The sequence below is a fragment of the Centruroides vittatus genome, unplaced genomic scaffold, assembly GCF_030686945.1.
Source record: "Centruroides vittatus isolate TY-2023 unplaced genomic scaffold, ASM3068694v2 contig_796, whole genome shotgun sequence".
Lineage (NCBI taxonomy): Eukaryota > Metazoa > Arthropoda > Arachnida > Scorpiones > Buthidae > Centruroides > Centruroides vittatus.
Window position 1 is genome coordinate 14,237 of NW_027122513.1, and position 15,416 is coordinate 29,652.

General features: G+C 32.8%; 2 protein-coding genes and 1 long non-coding RNA gene across 5 annotated transcripts in view; 1 reads left to right on the top strand and 2 right to left on the bottom strand.

Annotated features, from left to right (window-relative positions):
* Nucleotides 1–429: 429 nt before the first annotated feature.
* LOC136981823 (uncharacterized) lies at nucleotides 430–2,063 on the bottom strand. The gene is made up of 2 exons (XR_010881778.1): nucleotides 2,023–2,063; nucleotides 430–1,911 (listed from the first exon to the last, which is right to left on the bottom strand). It is a non-coding gene; the product is annotated as an uncharacterized lncRNA (long non-coding RNA).
* A 522-nt stretch (nucleotides 2,064–2,585) lies between these two features.
* Nucleotides 2,586–8,621, bottom strand: LOC136981821 (leukocyte elastase inhibitor-like). 3 transcript variants are annotated; one of them, XM_067278189.1, is made up of 2 exons: nucleotides 8,359–8,512; nucleotides 2,586–3,845 (listed from the first exon to the last, which is right to left on the bottom strand). In XM_067278189.1, exon 2 carries the CDS (start codon nucleotides 3,841–3,843, stop codon nucleotides 2,701–2,703), a length of 1,143 nt encoding a protein of 380 aa, XP_067134290.1. In that variant the 5' UTR covers nucleotides 3,844–3,845; nucleotides 8,359–8,512; the 3' UTR covers nucleotides 2,586–2,700. The 3 variants fall into 3 exon arrangements, 2 of the variants coding, with proteins under 2 accessions (XP_067134290.1, XP_067134289.1); XM_067278188.1 differs by lacking the exon at nucleotides 8,359–8,512 and adding an exon at nucleotides 6,316–6,350; XR_010881777.1 differs by lacking the exon at nucleotides 2,586–3,845 and adding an exon at nucleotides 7,319–7,520 and having other exon boundaries at nucleotides 8,359–8,621.
* A 5,743-nt stretch (nucleotides 8,622–14,364) lies between these two features.
* LOC136981822 (tubulin epsilon and delta complex protein 1-like) overlaps nucleotides 14,365–15,416 on the top strand; it is a 32,472-nt gene continuing 31,420 nt past the window's right edge. Inside the window, exon 1 of the mRNA XM_067278191.1 lies at nucleotides 14,365–14,526. Coding sequence (XP_067134292.1) covers nucleotides 14,416–14,526 — 111 coding nt within the window. The 5' untranslated portion in view covers nucleotides 14,365–14,415. The remainder of the gene's footprint in view (nucleotides 14,527–15,416) is intronic.

Sequence of the window (15,416 nt, forward strand, 5' to 3'; positions counted from 1 at the left end):
TAAAGATAAAATGAAATATGTGGTATATACTGTTTAAGAATAGAGATAATACAGCACATAGCTGTGACGGAGAATTTAGAATCAATAATAATATCAAAGAAGTAACTGACAATAAATAATGACGCTGGATGATAAATTTAAACTAGAATGTTCACAAACACTTCCGATATGACCAGATTTATTGGAGCATCTAAGAAATTGTGTAATTATCTTAAAAATATAGCAAAACAATAAATTATAAGGTCTGTATAGACCCGAAGATTACATTCGGAATAGTTATTTGGGAATGCGCTCCTAATTACAAGAAACAAACAGTATAAATATTATTGAATAATTTGCGCCATTATGATTCTGTGTCTGCCTATTATCTACAAGGATATCGACAGATCGGGTTACGTTAAGCAACTTTCCTTAGCCATATAGAGTAGACTACTATTATAACTATTACTCCTTTCCGCCTTCTGATTTTTCTCCTTTGCATCAAGAGGAAACGTCTGCAATTATTTTGAAACAGTTTAATGATTGAACCTTGATAATTCTAAATCGAAAAAATGAAGTTAATTTATAAATAACATATTACTTCTTTTTGATAATTTTTGTGGATAACCTTTTCATCAGTTCAGATTTGAAAAAATTTAAATCTTCGTATCAATTCAAGAATGTCGATTATAACTAATGTCAACACAATAAAATATATCTGCTTTATTTAAGTTAATCTAAAAACAGTTTTTCTCAACCAAGTCCATTATTAAATAATACATGACTAGACATTGTTTGGAAATAAAATAAAATATTTTAAGTCTCTATGTAGTGTTGTCACACATCTTACATACAGTAATTTATATATTACTGTCATATAACTTTAGATTTTAAAATTAGAGAGATTAGTTATATAAGACATATATGTTTGTAAATTTAGATATTAAATTTATAGTTTTATAGCATTTAATCTGAATTTTAAAGTAATTCGATTATTTATTATTTCATTTGTTCTGTTTTTACGGAGTTAACATCGAAAAATAAATCGTCGATGTCAAATATTAACTGGGATTTGGATATAGAACGTTACGATGTTAGAAAAGCGTAACTAGGCAAAGTTGTCAAACTGTAGTCCGCGAGCTGTTCTAAGTGACAAGAGTTAATCACGTGTTAATAATAAGACGTGGTTTGCTCTATGACGTGTTAGTGCAAAGAGAACGGATTATTCCGCGAGAAGAAAAGCTGCCGGAAACGCGTCAGAGACCTAGTCACGTGACTGAGTGACGTTGAAATTGGGTCACGTGATACGCTTCGCGTGCATCCGCCGTCCAGTGTGCACCTCCACGACGACGGCAAGCTTAAGTAATGGCGTCTCGAACGGGGCACAATCGGTAAGTAGTCCTATGATTTTTTGTTTATAGCTCTTTATATACGGGTCGGACGGAAAAACGTTATGCGTTTTCCGAACGACTATTAAATATACATTCTTTTTAATATAACATAATTAAAAAAATTCATATTCCCTTAATATGCACAATTGGCAAGCGCCAAATCTGACAGAGGGCGCTCAAGATGGCTGCCGAAACAGGTAAGGAACCGACCATGTGTTTGTTCAATGCCTGAGCCGATTCAGTTTCCATCAGTGACGACTACTGCGATGACCAAATGGAGAACAAATCATTGAATTTATGTCAAATTCTAGACTGTATCGGCGACAGGAAACGTTGTCTTGTAGAAGGTGAAGCCGTTTTGGATGCTGGACACATCGTATTTTGTGGATTAAACTCTAACAACAACACTGAAAGTTCACGTTGTTGCTTTAGTGTTGCAATCTCAGATATTGTCGTTTTAATACATCTCAATTACGGGGAGAATGCACGTGCAAAGCGGGGCTGTCTGGTTTTCGTAAACATGTGATAGCCGAGCATAATACTAAAATGAAAACAAAAAACGTAAATTAACTTATATTTTCAATTAAGAATATTTTTAAAAATTTGACTGGAAAGTTATCTCGACATATGTATATGAAGATAGAAAATTTACCTATTTTCTTTCCGATCTGCGTACAAAAACAATTTTTCGACAGGCATGTCCATTTACAAAAAAAAATTAGACATTTTTTTTCTTTTTATGTAGACGGCTTCAGATTTCAAAAGAATAATTTTCAAACTTGAATTGGAATATTACCGCTACGCCATGACTACATAAGAATTATTATTTAAAAATAAAATAAAAGACTATCGTGTGTAGAATTAAAACACTTCTCACCTGTTACACGTGAACAGTGTTGAGAAGTGTTTAAATATTTTAAGCAGTATACACCATGTTCCAATATAAAAACATAACTATTATGATAAATAAAACTATGTTCAGTGTTGTTGTTAGAGTTTAATCCACAAAATACGATGTGTCCAGCATCCAAAACGGTTTCACCTTCTACAAGACAACGTTTCCTGTCGGTTCCTTACCTGTTTCGGCAGCCATTTTGAGCGCCCTCTGTCGGATTTGGCGCTTGCCAATTACCAATTCCTCGACTGTCCGGGTGAAAACCGGTGGGTGGTAACACTAAGGTAAGGAGATACATAGATTAAAAGGAAAACAAACTCTTTTGTTTTCCATGTATATATTTTATTGTGAAATGCCTTTTACAACATGTCCGATATTAAATGGCAGTCTCGAAGCCATAATACAAGTAATTATGATTTATAATTCACCAGGAAATTATTTTGCAGAATTTGGCAATTTCAATGATCCAATGAATAAAATATTGTTATATTTATGATCAACAACAAAGTATAAGAAAGGATGATCTGCTTTGAATTCCAGTTCTGGACCTATTACTAGGCACTTTGCATTCATCCGAATTGCAGTTACTGCTGCTGCTTCTGTTCCTTCTTCATTTACATCTATAAATGCTTTATGTATCACCTCGTCAACATATAAATCTCTCTTATTATTGATACCAGACAAATCTGCTTTGCTTGGATCAAATAAATCTGTTATACCCATTTTCGACAGTACAGCTTTTAAATTTATTGCACTTTCCAATTTGAATTTCGGTAACCAGACATGTACATCGTCTACACAACTTTTAACTTCATTGCATAAACTATTGAATTTATCTGAACTCAGTTTATTCTCAATTTCTTTTAGTCCATCTATTTCAGATGGAAGAATGATTATCATACTTAATGCATCTTTCTCATAAGGTAACCGAAGTACGTGAGCTTGTAATTCCTCATCTTTCAGGTATCCAAATTCTCCTTCTTGATACATCATATCAGTATTAACAATTTTATCCTTTGTTACATAAAAAGGATGTGTTTTGGTTAAAGATGTGGAGAATTTCTTAGCCCAAAATCCTTTGAAATAAATAGCACTAATCAGTATAAGACAGGTTGATGGTTCAACATCACCAAGCAAATCATTAATTTTATTTTCTGTTACTGACGATACCCATGAATTTATGCTATTTTTTGCATTAATCGAATCATTTATGAAGTCTACAATTCCACAATCACTTTGAAATATTTTTTTAAGGCTGGACGTAAAATCTGATTCAATGGAATAATCTTTCTGTAAGTACATTCGATTTGCAATTTTCACAGTATCGGAATTTTTATTAAAGTGCAAAATAATTTCAGAATATTTAGAAAATGTCTCTTCGCTATCCTCCATAATTAGAACCTTCTTCATTTGTTCAGCAGTATTACTCCTCCCTCCCATTAGAGTCATACTCAAAGCAACAGTTACACTTAGAGGTGAAATTAATACATTTCCTTCTTCTGAAGTTACAACTGTTTTATATAATTCAAATGTAAACTGCATAGTTGGATTCAAACTTGATTCTTCACTTATATTCATTTCTGAAAAAATAAAAAGATTATTTTAAGATATTTTTAATTATTAAACTATACAAAAAATTTAAAAAAACCGTATTATTAAACTATATAACCATAAACCATATTAAACTATACCGTATTTTACGGACTATAAGACGTACTTTTTTCTTCGAAAAATTGCCTCCAAAATTAAGGTACGTCTTATAGTACCTAGCGTCTTATAGTCCGTAAAATACGGTATTTATTTGGAGAACAAGAACTTTTGATAATCTACTCATTCAATTGTAACATTATTACATTAAAATTTTTACACTATTGTAATTTTTTAAATTCTTATTATTTCCACATTTCATTAGTGAATAATTTATGCAATTTAGACAAGGTAACAATATTTTTATCAAGTACCATATATATACAGCCAATTTAATTTTAAATACCTCAATATATGCTTTACAAAAAAATTAATTATATCAAAAACATCAATACTTTGTTATATAATATATTAAAATCTTAAAAATATAGAGAAACAACAAATTTAGTACCACAATTAATATATAAGAAACTAGCAGACGAGCTCAGGCAGAATATAACAGCAAAGATTAAAATGATTAGATTATTTTATACTTTCTATAAAATTATATTTTAAAAACACTTCAAACATTTTTTATACTTTATAAACTAAAGTGGACCTGCACTTAAAATGCATACACTTGCTCCTTATTTGATTACATGGTTAGAATCGATAATATCAGTACCCTTATTATGAAGGAAATCATAAGACTTCATTAATAACTAAGAAACTGAGCCAGACCTTCCTATGATGAGACCCAAAATGCTTGGTTTTTGAGTTTTGTATTAGTATAAAATGTTTTTATTGTCTACACATGAGGAACCATTCCTGAGGCCTTGTATTTTTGAGACACCCTATAAATCAGGGATGGTGACTCACAGCCTGCATTATTTTGTGCACAAAATATTCATAAATATATCAATTTTCCTACTTAAAGAAGTATGCAGCAAAAATTTTATCCTTATTTTCTACAACTTGTGTATGTAAACAGTATAATAAGCCAACAACAACCGGATTATATTGGGCTATTAGTAAAAAGTAAAACAAAAAAAATCAGCTAACAGACTCACATCAAAACTATTTTAAAACTAGCAGTAACTAATATGTTAATTTATAATCATATAGCCTACGAATAAATAATTTTGATTTATTATCTTTTTTTTTTCATTTTTCTTTTTTATGTGACCTGAATCTGTTCTGTAGTTTTCAACGTGGCCAACATAGAAAAAGGTTGCAAATCCCTGCTGACCTTTAATCAATATTTCCATCATAATCATCCAACCAACAGCAAAATTAATTGGGCAGACAATATGTTACAAATATCAATTAGAAATTACATCATTAGGACTAGAGGTAGACATTAGGCTCTATCTCTTAATGAAAACAGTAACTATAATTTGATTTTAACTTTAGAATAATCTGGAAGAAAAGAATCTGCCTGCAGCAGGAGTCTATCCTGCAACCTCCTCTCTGCCAGATTAATTTGGCTGTTGGTTGGATGATTATTAATACATCGGGTTTCTTCGGATGTTTATATATAAATATTTCCTTGAATAAATACTAAATATCCAATGCCAGATACAAATATGCATCCCAAAACAAAACTGGTCTCTACCATATTTCACTTAAAAATGAAGTATCTGAGACCTATCTCAATTCTAAGTTTCCTACATGTTACATTTCATTTCTCAGAGCCAAATATCTTCAATTCATTGTCATAGCTAAAAATCAATCAACTTCAGAAATAATATACCATTATTTTATATTCTTTTGGAAAATTTATTTTTTTTAATACACAGATGCAGTATTTTTTTCTAATCTCTCTTCAGTTATATTCTTCCTTTCTTATAATTCTTCTAATTCTCTTTGGATTGAATTATTTTCCTAATTTATTTTAATCAACAATATGCATTTATTTAATATATTAATTTGAATTTATCTTAACAGCTTTGAGGATGGCTTGTTTTTCTAAATCAACGTTTAGATGATTTACCATTATACTGTAAATTATGTAATGATTTCAATTTTTTAACTTTTTTTATGGTAGAAAGAAAAGGGCTATATCATCTTCCAATTTCTCCTGATATTTTTAAAAATATATTTTATCTTCTTTAAATAAAACTTTTCTATTCAATTATTGCTTCTACTCCTTATTTCTACTCATTTTTAAAATTTTGATAAACTGATTTGAAGTCTGTCTTCACTATTGTTTGTTACTATTGCAATTTCATTTAGTTACAGTAATTGATCATATTATAATTTGCACTTTCTTAAAGAAATGTGAATGAGTATGTGATTCCTTTTGTGAGGAACATTGAAGTTTAATTAAACTCTATTTTCTTTTTAACTAAATGACTAATATTTCCAACTACAGTCAAGTCCACTTAACAGAACATTAGATAAGAGCCTACAACTCCTGCTTACCATGCAGATGCATTGCCAGTTACGCTATCCGGACTATTAGATAAGAGAGTACTCTTCCAGTTCCTGATTTTCTCCCATATTTTATAATGATATTAGCAGAATTCCTGTTAACAGTGCACTAGATAGTAGGGCAGTCCATTTAAATGAGCATTATGTTGTGGCATTTTTAGAGCAGCAGTCAGCATATGGAAGCAAACGAACATTTATAAGGATCTATCTTTAATATTACAGTATATCGTCACCCAAGAAACATGACAGCAGGATTCTCTACACTATGGTATACGTTGTGGAGATTTGATAAAACTTTCATTGGCCAATTGTTTAATATTTAGGTAGTCAAAAGGTTTCTCACAGAATCATAACCGATTTCATTGAACATACAAGAAGCAATTACATATTAAAAAAGTATTAAAATATACTAACAAATAGCACAAATCACGTGTATGCCTTCTCATCTCAAGTGGACAAGAGAAAAAGTGATTAGCAACCACATTTTGGAGATCAAGTGACCTTTAAGGCAGTACTTTACTTATTTCTTTTTATACTGTCCAATTAGAGAGCATTCACAAATTTTGGATAAAGGATGTTCACTTCTTTTCAGCTAGGCCATCTACTGCATTTCTGGGAAGTGAAAATAATTTGAGTATACTGTATTTATTATATGATAAAGCAGTAAAATTGATGATATATACTGGTGGATCCAAGGAAGTTACAGAGGCTTAAGTTCTCTCCATTGACACAAAAATATTAAAAATGTACTTCTTTGAACTTCAAAAATTGTTTTTTGAAAACATTTACGGTGGTAAAAATTGTTTATTGGCGTGTGCAATACAGTCTTCGTGTACACGTTAATAAAAGGATGTTATTAATTATTTACATATTTTTAAGTTTTGAGTTAGCTCCTCCTCCTCTCTGCTATTGATGATATAAGAATGAAAAGAAATATGCAGGTACAGTGAAATTATGTGATACTGAATTTTAGCATTTCCAAGTGTTTTATAAGTTTAAGCAAAACAAGTCTCATTTATTCATTACTTTTAAGCTTATACACTCTCAGCAATGTGGCACCTGTCTGTGCCAGGAATGGCCAGCTTAGTGAGAGTCTACTGTACCATTAATATCACCAAGTGAGCTTGTTACTTCAGATAAGGGAGCATTACGCAGCAATTCCCACGGATGCTCTTAAGCCGACTCAAACGTAGGATCTAAATACAAAAATTAATAGATATCTTATCAGAATCTCAATTTCAACAAAAGATGGTTAAAACTATTAATATTCTATAGTCATTAATATATGTGTTTACAGAATAAACTTTTATCTGTGTATTCAGTAAAATAGAGTAAATATATTTTCATCTGTGACTGTATATTATAGCTAGTCCATTTTTATCATACTATTACTTCATAAATAACATATTAAAACTAAGCTTCTAATCTGCAGACATATTTTCTTTACGATTCTTAAACACTTTAAAAATTACAAAGAAGATAATATTTTACATTAATTTTACTTTAAGGGTTGGTGAAGTAATTATTCTATCAATAACAACTAATAAAATAAAAAATTTAGAATATTAAAACAAATGACGTGTTATTATAAACCAGTGTTCCCAATCTTTTTGGATTAGCGTCATACTTTGAATTTAAATTAATAAGATTTCTGCGACACAATAATTTTTACGATCGATAAAAAAAACTGATAATACAAAACTGAAAAAAGTTACAAGAAAAAAGCGCAATTATACAAATTTGCTATAAGAATAAAAAAGGCTATCTAGATTAATGCGTAAAGAGTGTCGGTTTTTGCGGAGTTTATTAAACATGCTGAGTTGGTACAGGGGGCATCGCATAGAAGCACGCAACTTTTGTGCGGATTGTGCAAAGTTTGCAACAATCGGCAGTTTTGCGAATACCTCTTCCTCTCATCGATCGGCATGTGGTAAAAAGATGAAAGATAAATAAAATTTCTTTAAAGCTTATTCAAAATTTAAAAAATATTTGGAATTTACAATCTTACAACAACATAGTCTACGTAATACTTACTTCCGGTCCTTGCACGAGATGTTCGTGAAAGTTACGAGTTGTATTAATCTGATTGAGGTCGAGTTTCGTCTCCACGATTATATTGCCCCGTTGGTAAGTGCGTATCTGCCTCAAGGGCGTGCCCGTTAGTATTGATAGCGTTTCATATTAGACACGGAATCCCATGTTGCCAAGTGCCAATCTGCAGTTCCTCTGGAACGTTTGACACCGGCAATGATAAAACAGCAAAGGCTACCTTCGAAATACGATAGACACTCGTTAATTCGAACTCAGATTGGGCTGCCTTAAACAGCTCGAATTAAAAAGAGACCATTACTGGATGCTACAGAATAAAATAATAATTTTAACAACATATTAACAGCACACGTCAAGCAGAATAATGTATAATCTGTGAGAAATACAAAAATATCAGTTGGAGAACGTCCTAATCGTGCGCCAAATGATTTGAAATGTTTTAAAATTTTAATTAATTCAATTTTAATTTATCTTTACATTTAATTTTTGGAAATTAATTGTTAGTTTGAAATTCGATGTTTAAATTTCAAAAATAGAAAGATGTTAAGAGTAGACATGAGTCAGACATGGAACTGAAAAGAATGGAAGGTCGTGTGAAGGATCAACAAAATTATTTATGACTAGGAGACCCGGCGTTCTTGTGGCTCAAAATGTATTTATTATAAATGTATAAAACTTCCTTCTTAGTGTACATTCTCTTGACGAACCCTATTAAAACGCAATCAAAACCGCAAAAAACCGCATCTAAAATAGTATAAATAGAAGCAGAGTTCTTTATAGTAAGTCTTATTCCTGTCCCTCTCCCCGCGGGGGAATATCGGAAAATACCTTTTTAGTGTATATTCTGTTGACGTACCCTATTAAAACGCAAAAAAAACCGCATCTAAAATAGTATAATAGAAGCCGAGTTCTTTACGGTAAGCCTTAATCCCGTCCATCTCCCCCGGTGGGTGGGGAATTTCGACACGTATATTATATAAAAACACGTGCGTATTTGAATGCAATGTGGCGTCAAAATTTCAAAGGAATTGGTAGGAACAAACGAACGTTATATTTTATTTATATAGATAGATAGAAAATGATCTGCTTTAGTCCATTCTCACAGAAAGGCATAATGCCTCGCAGAAAAGCAAACTTAGGTCGTCGGAGTTAGCGCCATCTGTTGGACATAAAAGCCTTAATCCTAGATGATATCTTTTAATTTATATGAATGTTTAACGGAATAATATATAGCCTATGTCCACCCTGAAGGTCCATTCTAAATATTGGTGAAAGAATTTTTGAAATCGGATGAGTAGAATCGGAGATTACCTGTTACAACGAAACTTAGTTACCTCTTTATATAATAGTATAGATAAACATAGTGTAAAAATGTTTTAAAAAAGTAAAATATAAAACAGCAAAAAGAGATCAGATCCATGTTTCAACTCCCATATGTAATCTCCATCCTTTTCATCTGACATTCACCCTTCCAGTTTACTACGGTTTATATCTACTTTTTCGCTGCGCAGACTATAACATGCGCTCTTGATTCGAATAAACAGGAAGTCGCACAATCGAGATATAATTACTAATTTTACATTGATTTAAATAGGAATCAGATGGAGACTGATGTTAAGAAGAAATTCTAATTATACGAGTTCGAATTAACTAGAGTCTACTTTATTTTCAAATTTGCTATTTACTGAACAATCCCCGTCATTGCTCACTTCAGTCGAAAAACTGTGCAATTTCTGATTTTTTATTACAAATAGTCTGCCATTCCGTTTTAATAGTTGTAGCTGTAAGATAGCCGACCCGGTGGAAATAGGGGACTTAGAAACCCACTCCTCGGCACCCGTGATAGATTGCCATCTTTTAGATGGAATCAGTTAATCCCGCGTCAAGATAAACTCAAAGGTGGGTTGTATGTGGACCGTGACGGAGGAGGCAAATGATGACAAGTATTTTTCACACGAAAACCGTTTATTTGTTAACATTAGTGCTTACATTATCAATCGACAGTCCTTCACTAATCCAGACGAGAACTTTGGCGTCGGTCGCAGCCCCTGGGACGCACGAGAAGGATCGCTGGGTGTTGGGGATGATCGGAGAGTCACGGAGACGTCTCGGGCGATGACACAATTCACTATGAAGCACACAGTGAACTTAATCCAGAGGAGACTGTGTTTTTACCTTGAAGTCCTAGTTTTTATACGTTTTCTCGTCCACCATCCATATTTCGGATTGGTCCCTCGTCCCTTTTCACTCTTCCTGATTGGTCTCCCCTTTGTTTCCAAGTGCAAAACGAGACCATCTTGGGTCACGGGAAAGGTCCGATTCGAGGTGTACAGTACATCTGATACCTCTTTGTCGACTCTGCTCGGGATTGTTTATAATACAGTCAAACCTGTTTTTATGCGGGGGTAGGGACCGCATTAAAAAAGACGCATTAAAAAAATCGCACGAAACTTCACGAATGGCTGTAAAAAATAGTTTTCGCAACACAATTAAAAAATATTTTTTTTATGCGGTCAACAGGGACCGCATAAAAAAAGTCTCACATAGAAAATAACTCAAAACCGTACGAAATAGAATTTATTGACAACAGATGTCAGCACTTCACTGCATCTTCTGGTCTATCGTCTGTTTTACATATTTTTGTCCAGTTGGTGTTTTGTTGACTTAAAAAGTAAATTATTTCATTTTTCGCATATTCATGCAAATATTACTATAATAAGTGCATTTATGCTATAATAAGTTTATTTAGCTATAATAAGTCAACGTGAGACATGACGAATCGCACGAGACTAGTCGCCAACTATACCGCACAAATAAAAAAATCGCACAAAAAAAACCGCATAAATTAAAAATTCGCATTAAAAAAATCGCACAAATAAAAATCGCACATAAAAAAGCGCATAAAAACAGGTTTGACTGTACTCATGCACTCATGAGTACAGTCAAACCTGTATAACACCTGCACTCATAATTCAGGCCGTTGTTTGTAATTTCTTTGGCGTCTAAAAACTTTAACGATCTTTTCCGTCTGTCAAAAATTTCCCCCTTTTCGAGAAAGTTTATCCCGTCAAAAATTTATAAATACACGCGTCAAAGATCTACCTGTTTATGAGCGCTGGTGCTAGAGTTTACAGATTATTTGACACTTGTTCGACTAGTTCCGAGTCTCGTTGTTTACATTTTTGTGTCGCGTTGCTTAGATCAAAGGTTTTTTTCTCTTTCGTAACACAATTTATCGCTACCATTCTTTCAACGCAAGAATTTCGTGATTTATTCACTTTCGAATTCGTCTGGGGACTCACATAGCGTCTTCGAATTTCGATAACAAAGTACAGAATTGGTAGTAAGTTTTTATTACTGAGCAGTAGTCGTTGCTGGGCTTTTTACCTTCTGAAGAACATTGACATTTTTGGGTATTCGTTTTCTGAGTTCTTGACAAAAAACTAGAAAGAATTGCTTGTATCTTTCTATCACATCTCGTATCTCCTTTGCGACCATTTTTACTTCACTTACAAATGACTCAAAGTCAACCAAAATACATTACAGTATTATTAATTAATAGTATATTTGTAGCGGCCGGATGGCCGAGCGGTCAAGGTTAGCAGCCTGCCGCCCTGGGGGACCCGGGATCGAATCCGGACGGGTCGAAAAATCCCCAGGAATTTTTCGGGGGTGGTCCGTCCGGATATGTCGGTCCCCGTCCCTCACCACCCGGCCGCCCCATTGTGGGCCTGGCCGAACCCATAATGGGCTTGCTATAAGAGGCCCTCTTAGTGCCTACTGGGCGGAAAGAGTTACAAAAAAAAAAAAAAAAAAAAAATAGTATATTTGTTAAAACTGGAGTTCGTTAGTGTTTACTTTTTGGAGTCGCTGAGGCACCACAAGTTTGGTCGGCATTGACATGTACAACAAAATCAAGTCTTCAGTTTGATTGGATCAGTGTTTTCGCCCTGGAAGATCACGTTGACTCTGCCTATCTCTTATAAAATATTTTTGAAAAATATAATGTACGCTTTGTATGCTGAACATTTCAAAATGCTATGTAATTTTTTAAAACTCTTTCCGCCCTGTGGGCACTAAAAGGGCCTCTTTTTGTAAGTCCATTATGGATTCGGCCAGGCCCACAATGGGGCCTGACATATTCGGACGGACCGACCCCGAAAAATTCCTGGGGATTTTTCGATCCGTTCGCATTCGATCCCGGGTCTCCCAGAGCGATAGGCTGCTACTTTGATCTCTCAGTCATTCGGCCGAACTTCTTTGGTAGCGACTCAAATTGACAAATCGCCAAAACATCTTGAGAAATAATGACTCGACCGATTCGAACGAAATTTTGAACTAGATCTAATAAAATGGCGTGTTGTGACGGAGACCGAATTTTAAATGATAATTATTTGTATACAAGTACTCCTAAAATAAGTGTTTAGCCCCCATTGATCTAACAATAGTTCGCAAATACTCGTTTTGCTTCGGTTTGGATGGAAGTTCTCCTAGCTTAAATTGTTTTCCTCACATATTTAAAAAATATATATATTCTGTAGTGTCGGGCTCATCGGTTCAGCAATTTACTGTATTTATTTATTATTATATTTTCTAGCGTCGAATGAAGAACCATCGGGAAGAAAGAAAAGAATCAGTGGCGTAGCGTAGTGGGGGCGGCAAAATTTCACAATAAATAATAATAATATCTTGTAAAAATTTGAACCTGTACAATACACAATAATGATGATTGTTCTTGCTGAAAAGTTCTTTAGAATTACTGTATGTTTTAGTCTTTTAAATTGATATAGCTAAATAAGGGGGCGGCGAGATTTTCTTCCGCTCCGGGCGGCCGACACCCGAGCTACGCCACTGAGAAAAATAAAAAGTAAGAATGAAACAGAAGACCGCTGAACGTTGAGAACGTTTCTAATATTGCAGTAGACAACTTTTGAGTTTTATTTTGCTTCTAAAAGATAATTTAGTCATATCTAAATAATTCTGGTTAGCCATTCTATCATTTCACACCAATCACTTTTTAAAAATCTAATTGGCTCACTAGTGGCCAAGCGATTCCGTTCTCTGAACACCGATTGTGGGCCACGTTGGCCAACAACTGGTCGAGCGTGATTCCACTGACTTTCCAAACACCATTGTCAAACTTCTAGGCTTACAGGAAAGCGGCACTGAACGACCGACGTATACGTTTTCGCGTTTAAAACTTTGGCCTCAACCTCGCTATTCATTTAATGGCCGTTGCGAGTTCTTAAAGTTTAAGAAATCTGATCTAAATAGCAATACGAACTACGAATAAATTCAAAAAATATTTTTCAATTAAAATAAAATAAAAAATAATTATTAAAACTCTAGTTACTGCGGTTCCCTACTCCGTCCGTTACGATATAAAAACTTCTAAGGCCGCGACTCCACTAGCCGTAAAAGGGCCGTAAAACCCCTCACCGTAAAAGCTTTTAATCACGTGACCATGATATTTTACGCCTGAGCAGGTCGTAAAAGCTTTTACGGTGAGGGGTTTTACGTCCCTTTTACGGCTAGTGGAGTCGCGGCCTAACTTTTCTGCTAGACGGAGAAGTTACCTTGTAAATCGTTAGACGATGCCAAGGGAAAACTTGATATGGCGGATTTTTGCTAAACTGGCAACTCTTATGGAGGATGTACTATGCATAAAACGGGACGGAAAGAGTAAAAAAAAATAATAATAATAATACATAAAAAGTCAACTTTTAATTATATACAAATGAATTAATAATTGAAATTTCAGCCGTATCGGGACTTTTTAGAAAAAACAGAATGAAAAAAAAATAAAAATAAAATGGAATTATTATTATTAGAACGATTAGACAGGTTGTAATATCACTGACCATTGGTTTTGTTAATTTCAAATTTGATTATTTGAGTTAGATCGCTAATGGATAATGATCATATTTTTTTCCTATTGTAAAATTTTATTTTTATAGGTTGGCAACACTTATTATTAATAGATGATTATTTCGCTACCCATGTTGTGTATTAAATGTAATAAAAATCGATTTCACTTTGAAAATGGAAATTAAGGAAAATATCCAATGGTTATGCAAATTATTAAATCTGATTGGATTTTCTCCAGTAGTACCAGAAACATTCCGAAAAGCAAAATTTAATCAAGATGACGTTGTGAGTCAAGATTTCTGATAGGTTAATGTAAAATAGGTGGCAATTTCAAGCTTTGATGATGATAATTGAAGATTTCGATTTTGTATTCTGAGCAATCATTTTCTTTCTGAAGTCCTACAAGTTAGCATATTGTAGAATGTCACACAAATAATTGGTACATTTTGATGCAACTTCTTTCAACATTATATTCAGTTCTAAAGAAAACGTAATTGGAGTAGCTAACTAGTGGCTTAAAATGTGTACTGTTAAATTATTTTTATCTAACTGATGCTGTTATCTTTGCTCCAATGAAATTATATGCAGAGCACTGGAAATAAAACTTAAATATACTAGAAATCTATGTATTAGTCAAATTTATATAAATTTTTTCACAGGTGATACTTTAATAAACCTAATGCTAATTGTTATGAGAATATCAATAAATACTTCTAAATAAATCTTTTAAATTAAATTTTGGCATAAAATATGTTTTAATTTTCTATTTTAAATCAAATACTGAGTTATAAGTGATTGTTTTATGTTTTCATACTTAATATATACTAGAAATCTATGTATTAGTCAAATTTATATAAATTTTTTCACAGGTGATACTTTAATAAACCTAATGCTAATTGTTATGAGAATATCAATAAATACTTCTAAATAAATCTTTTAAATTAAATTTTGGCATAAAATATGTTTTAATTTTCTATTTTAAATCAAATACTGAGTTATAAGTTGATTGTTTTATTGTTTTTCATACATTAATATTATTGAATACGTTGAAATTACATAAACTATCCTAGATTAATTTGTACGTTATTCTGGATTTGAGGTGTTTCCATCAAAGTATTTCATTTTATATTTAATTCTGTAGTGTTTTTAGGTAGAAAAACAACTGTCTTGAAACA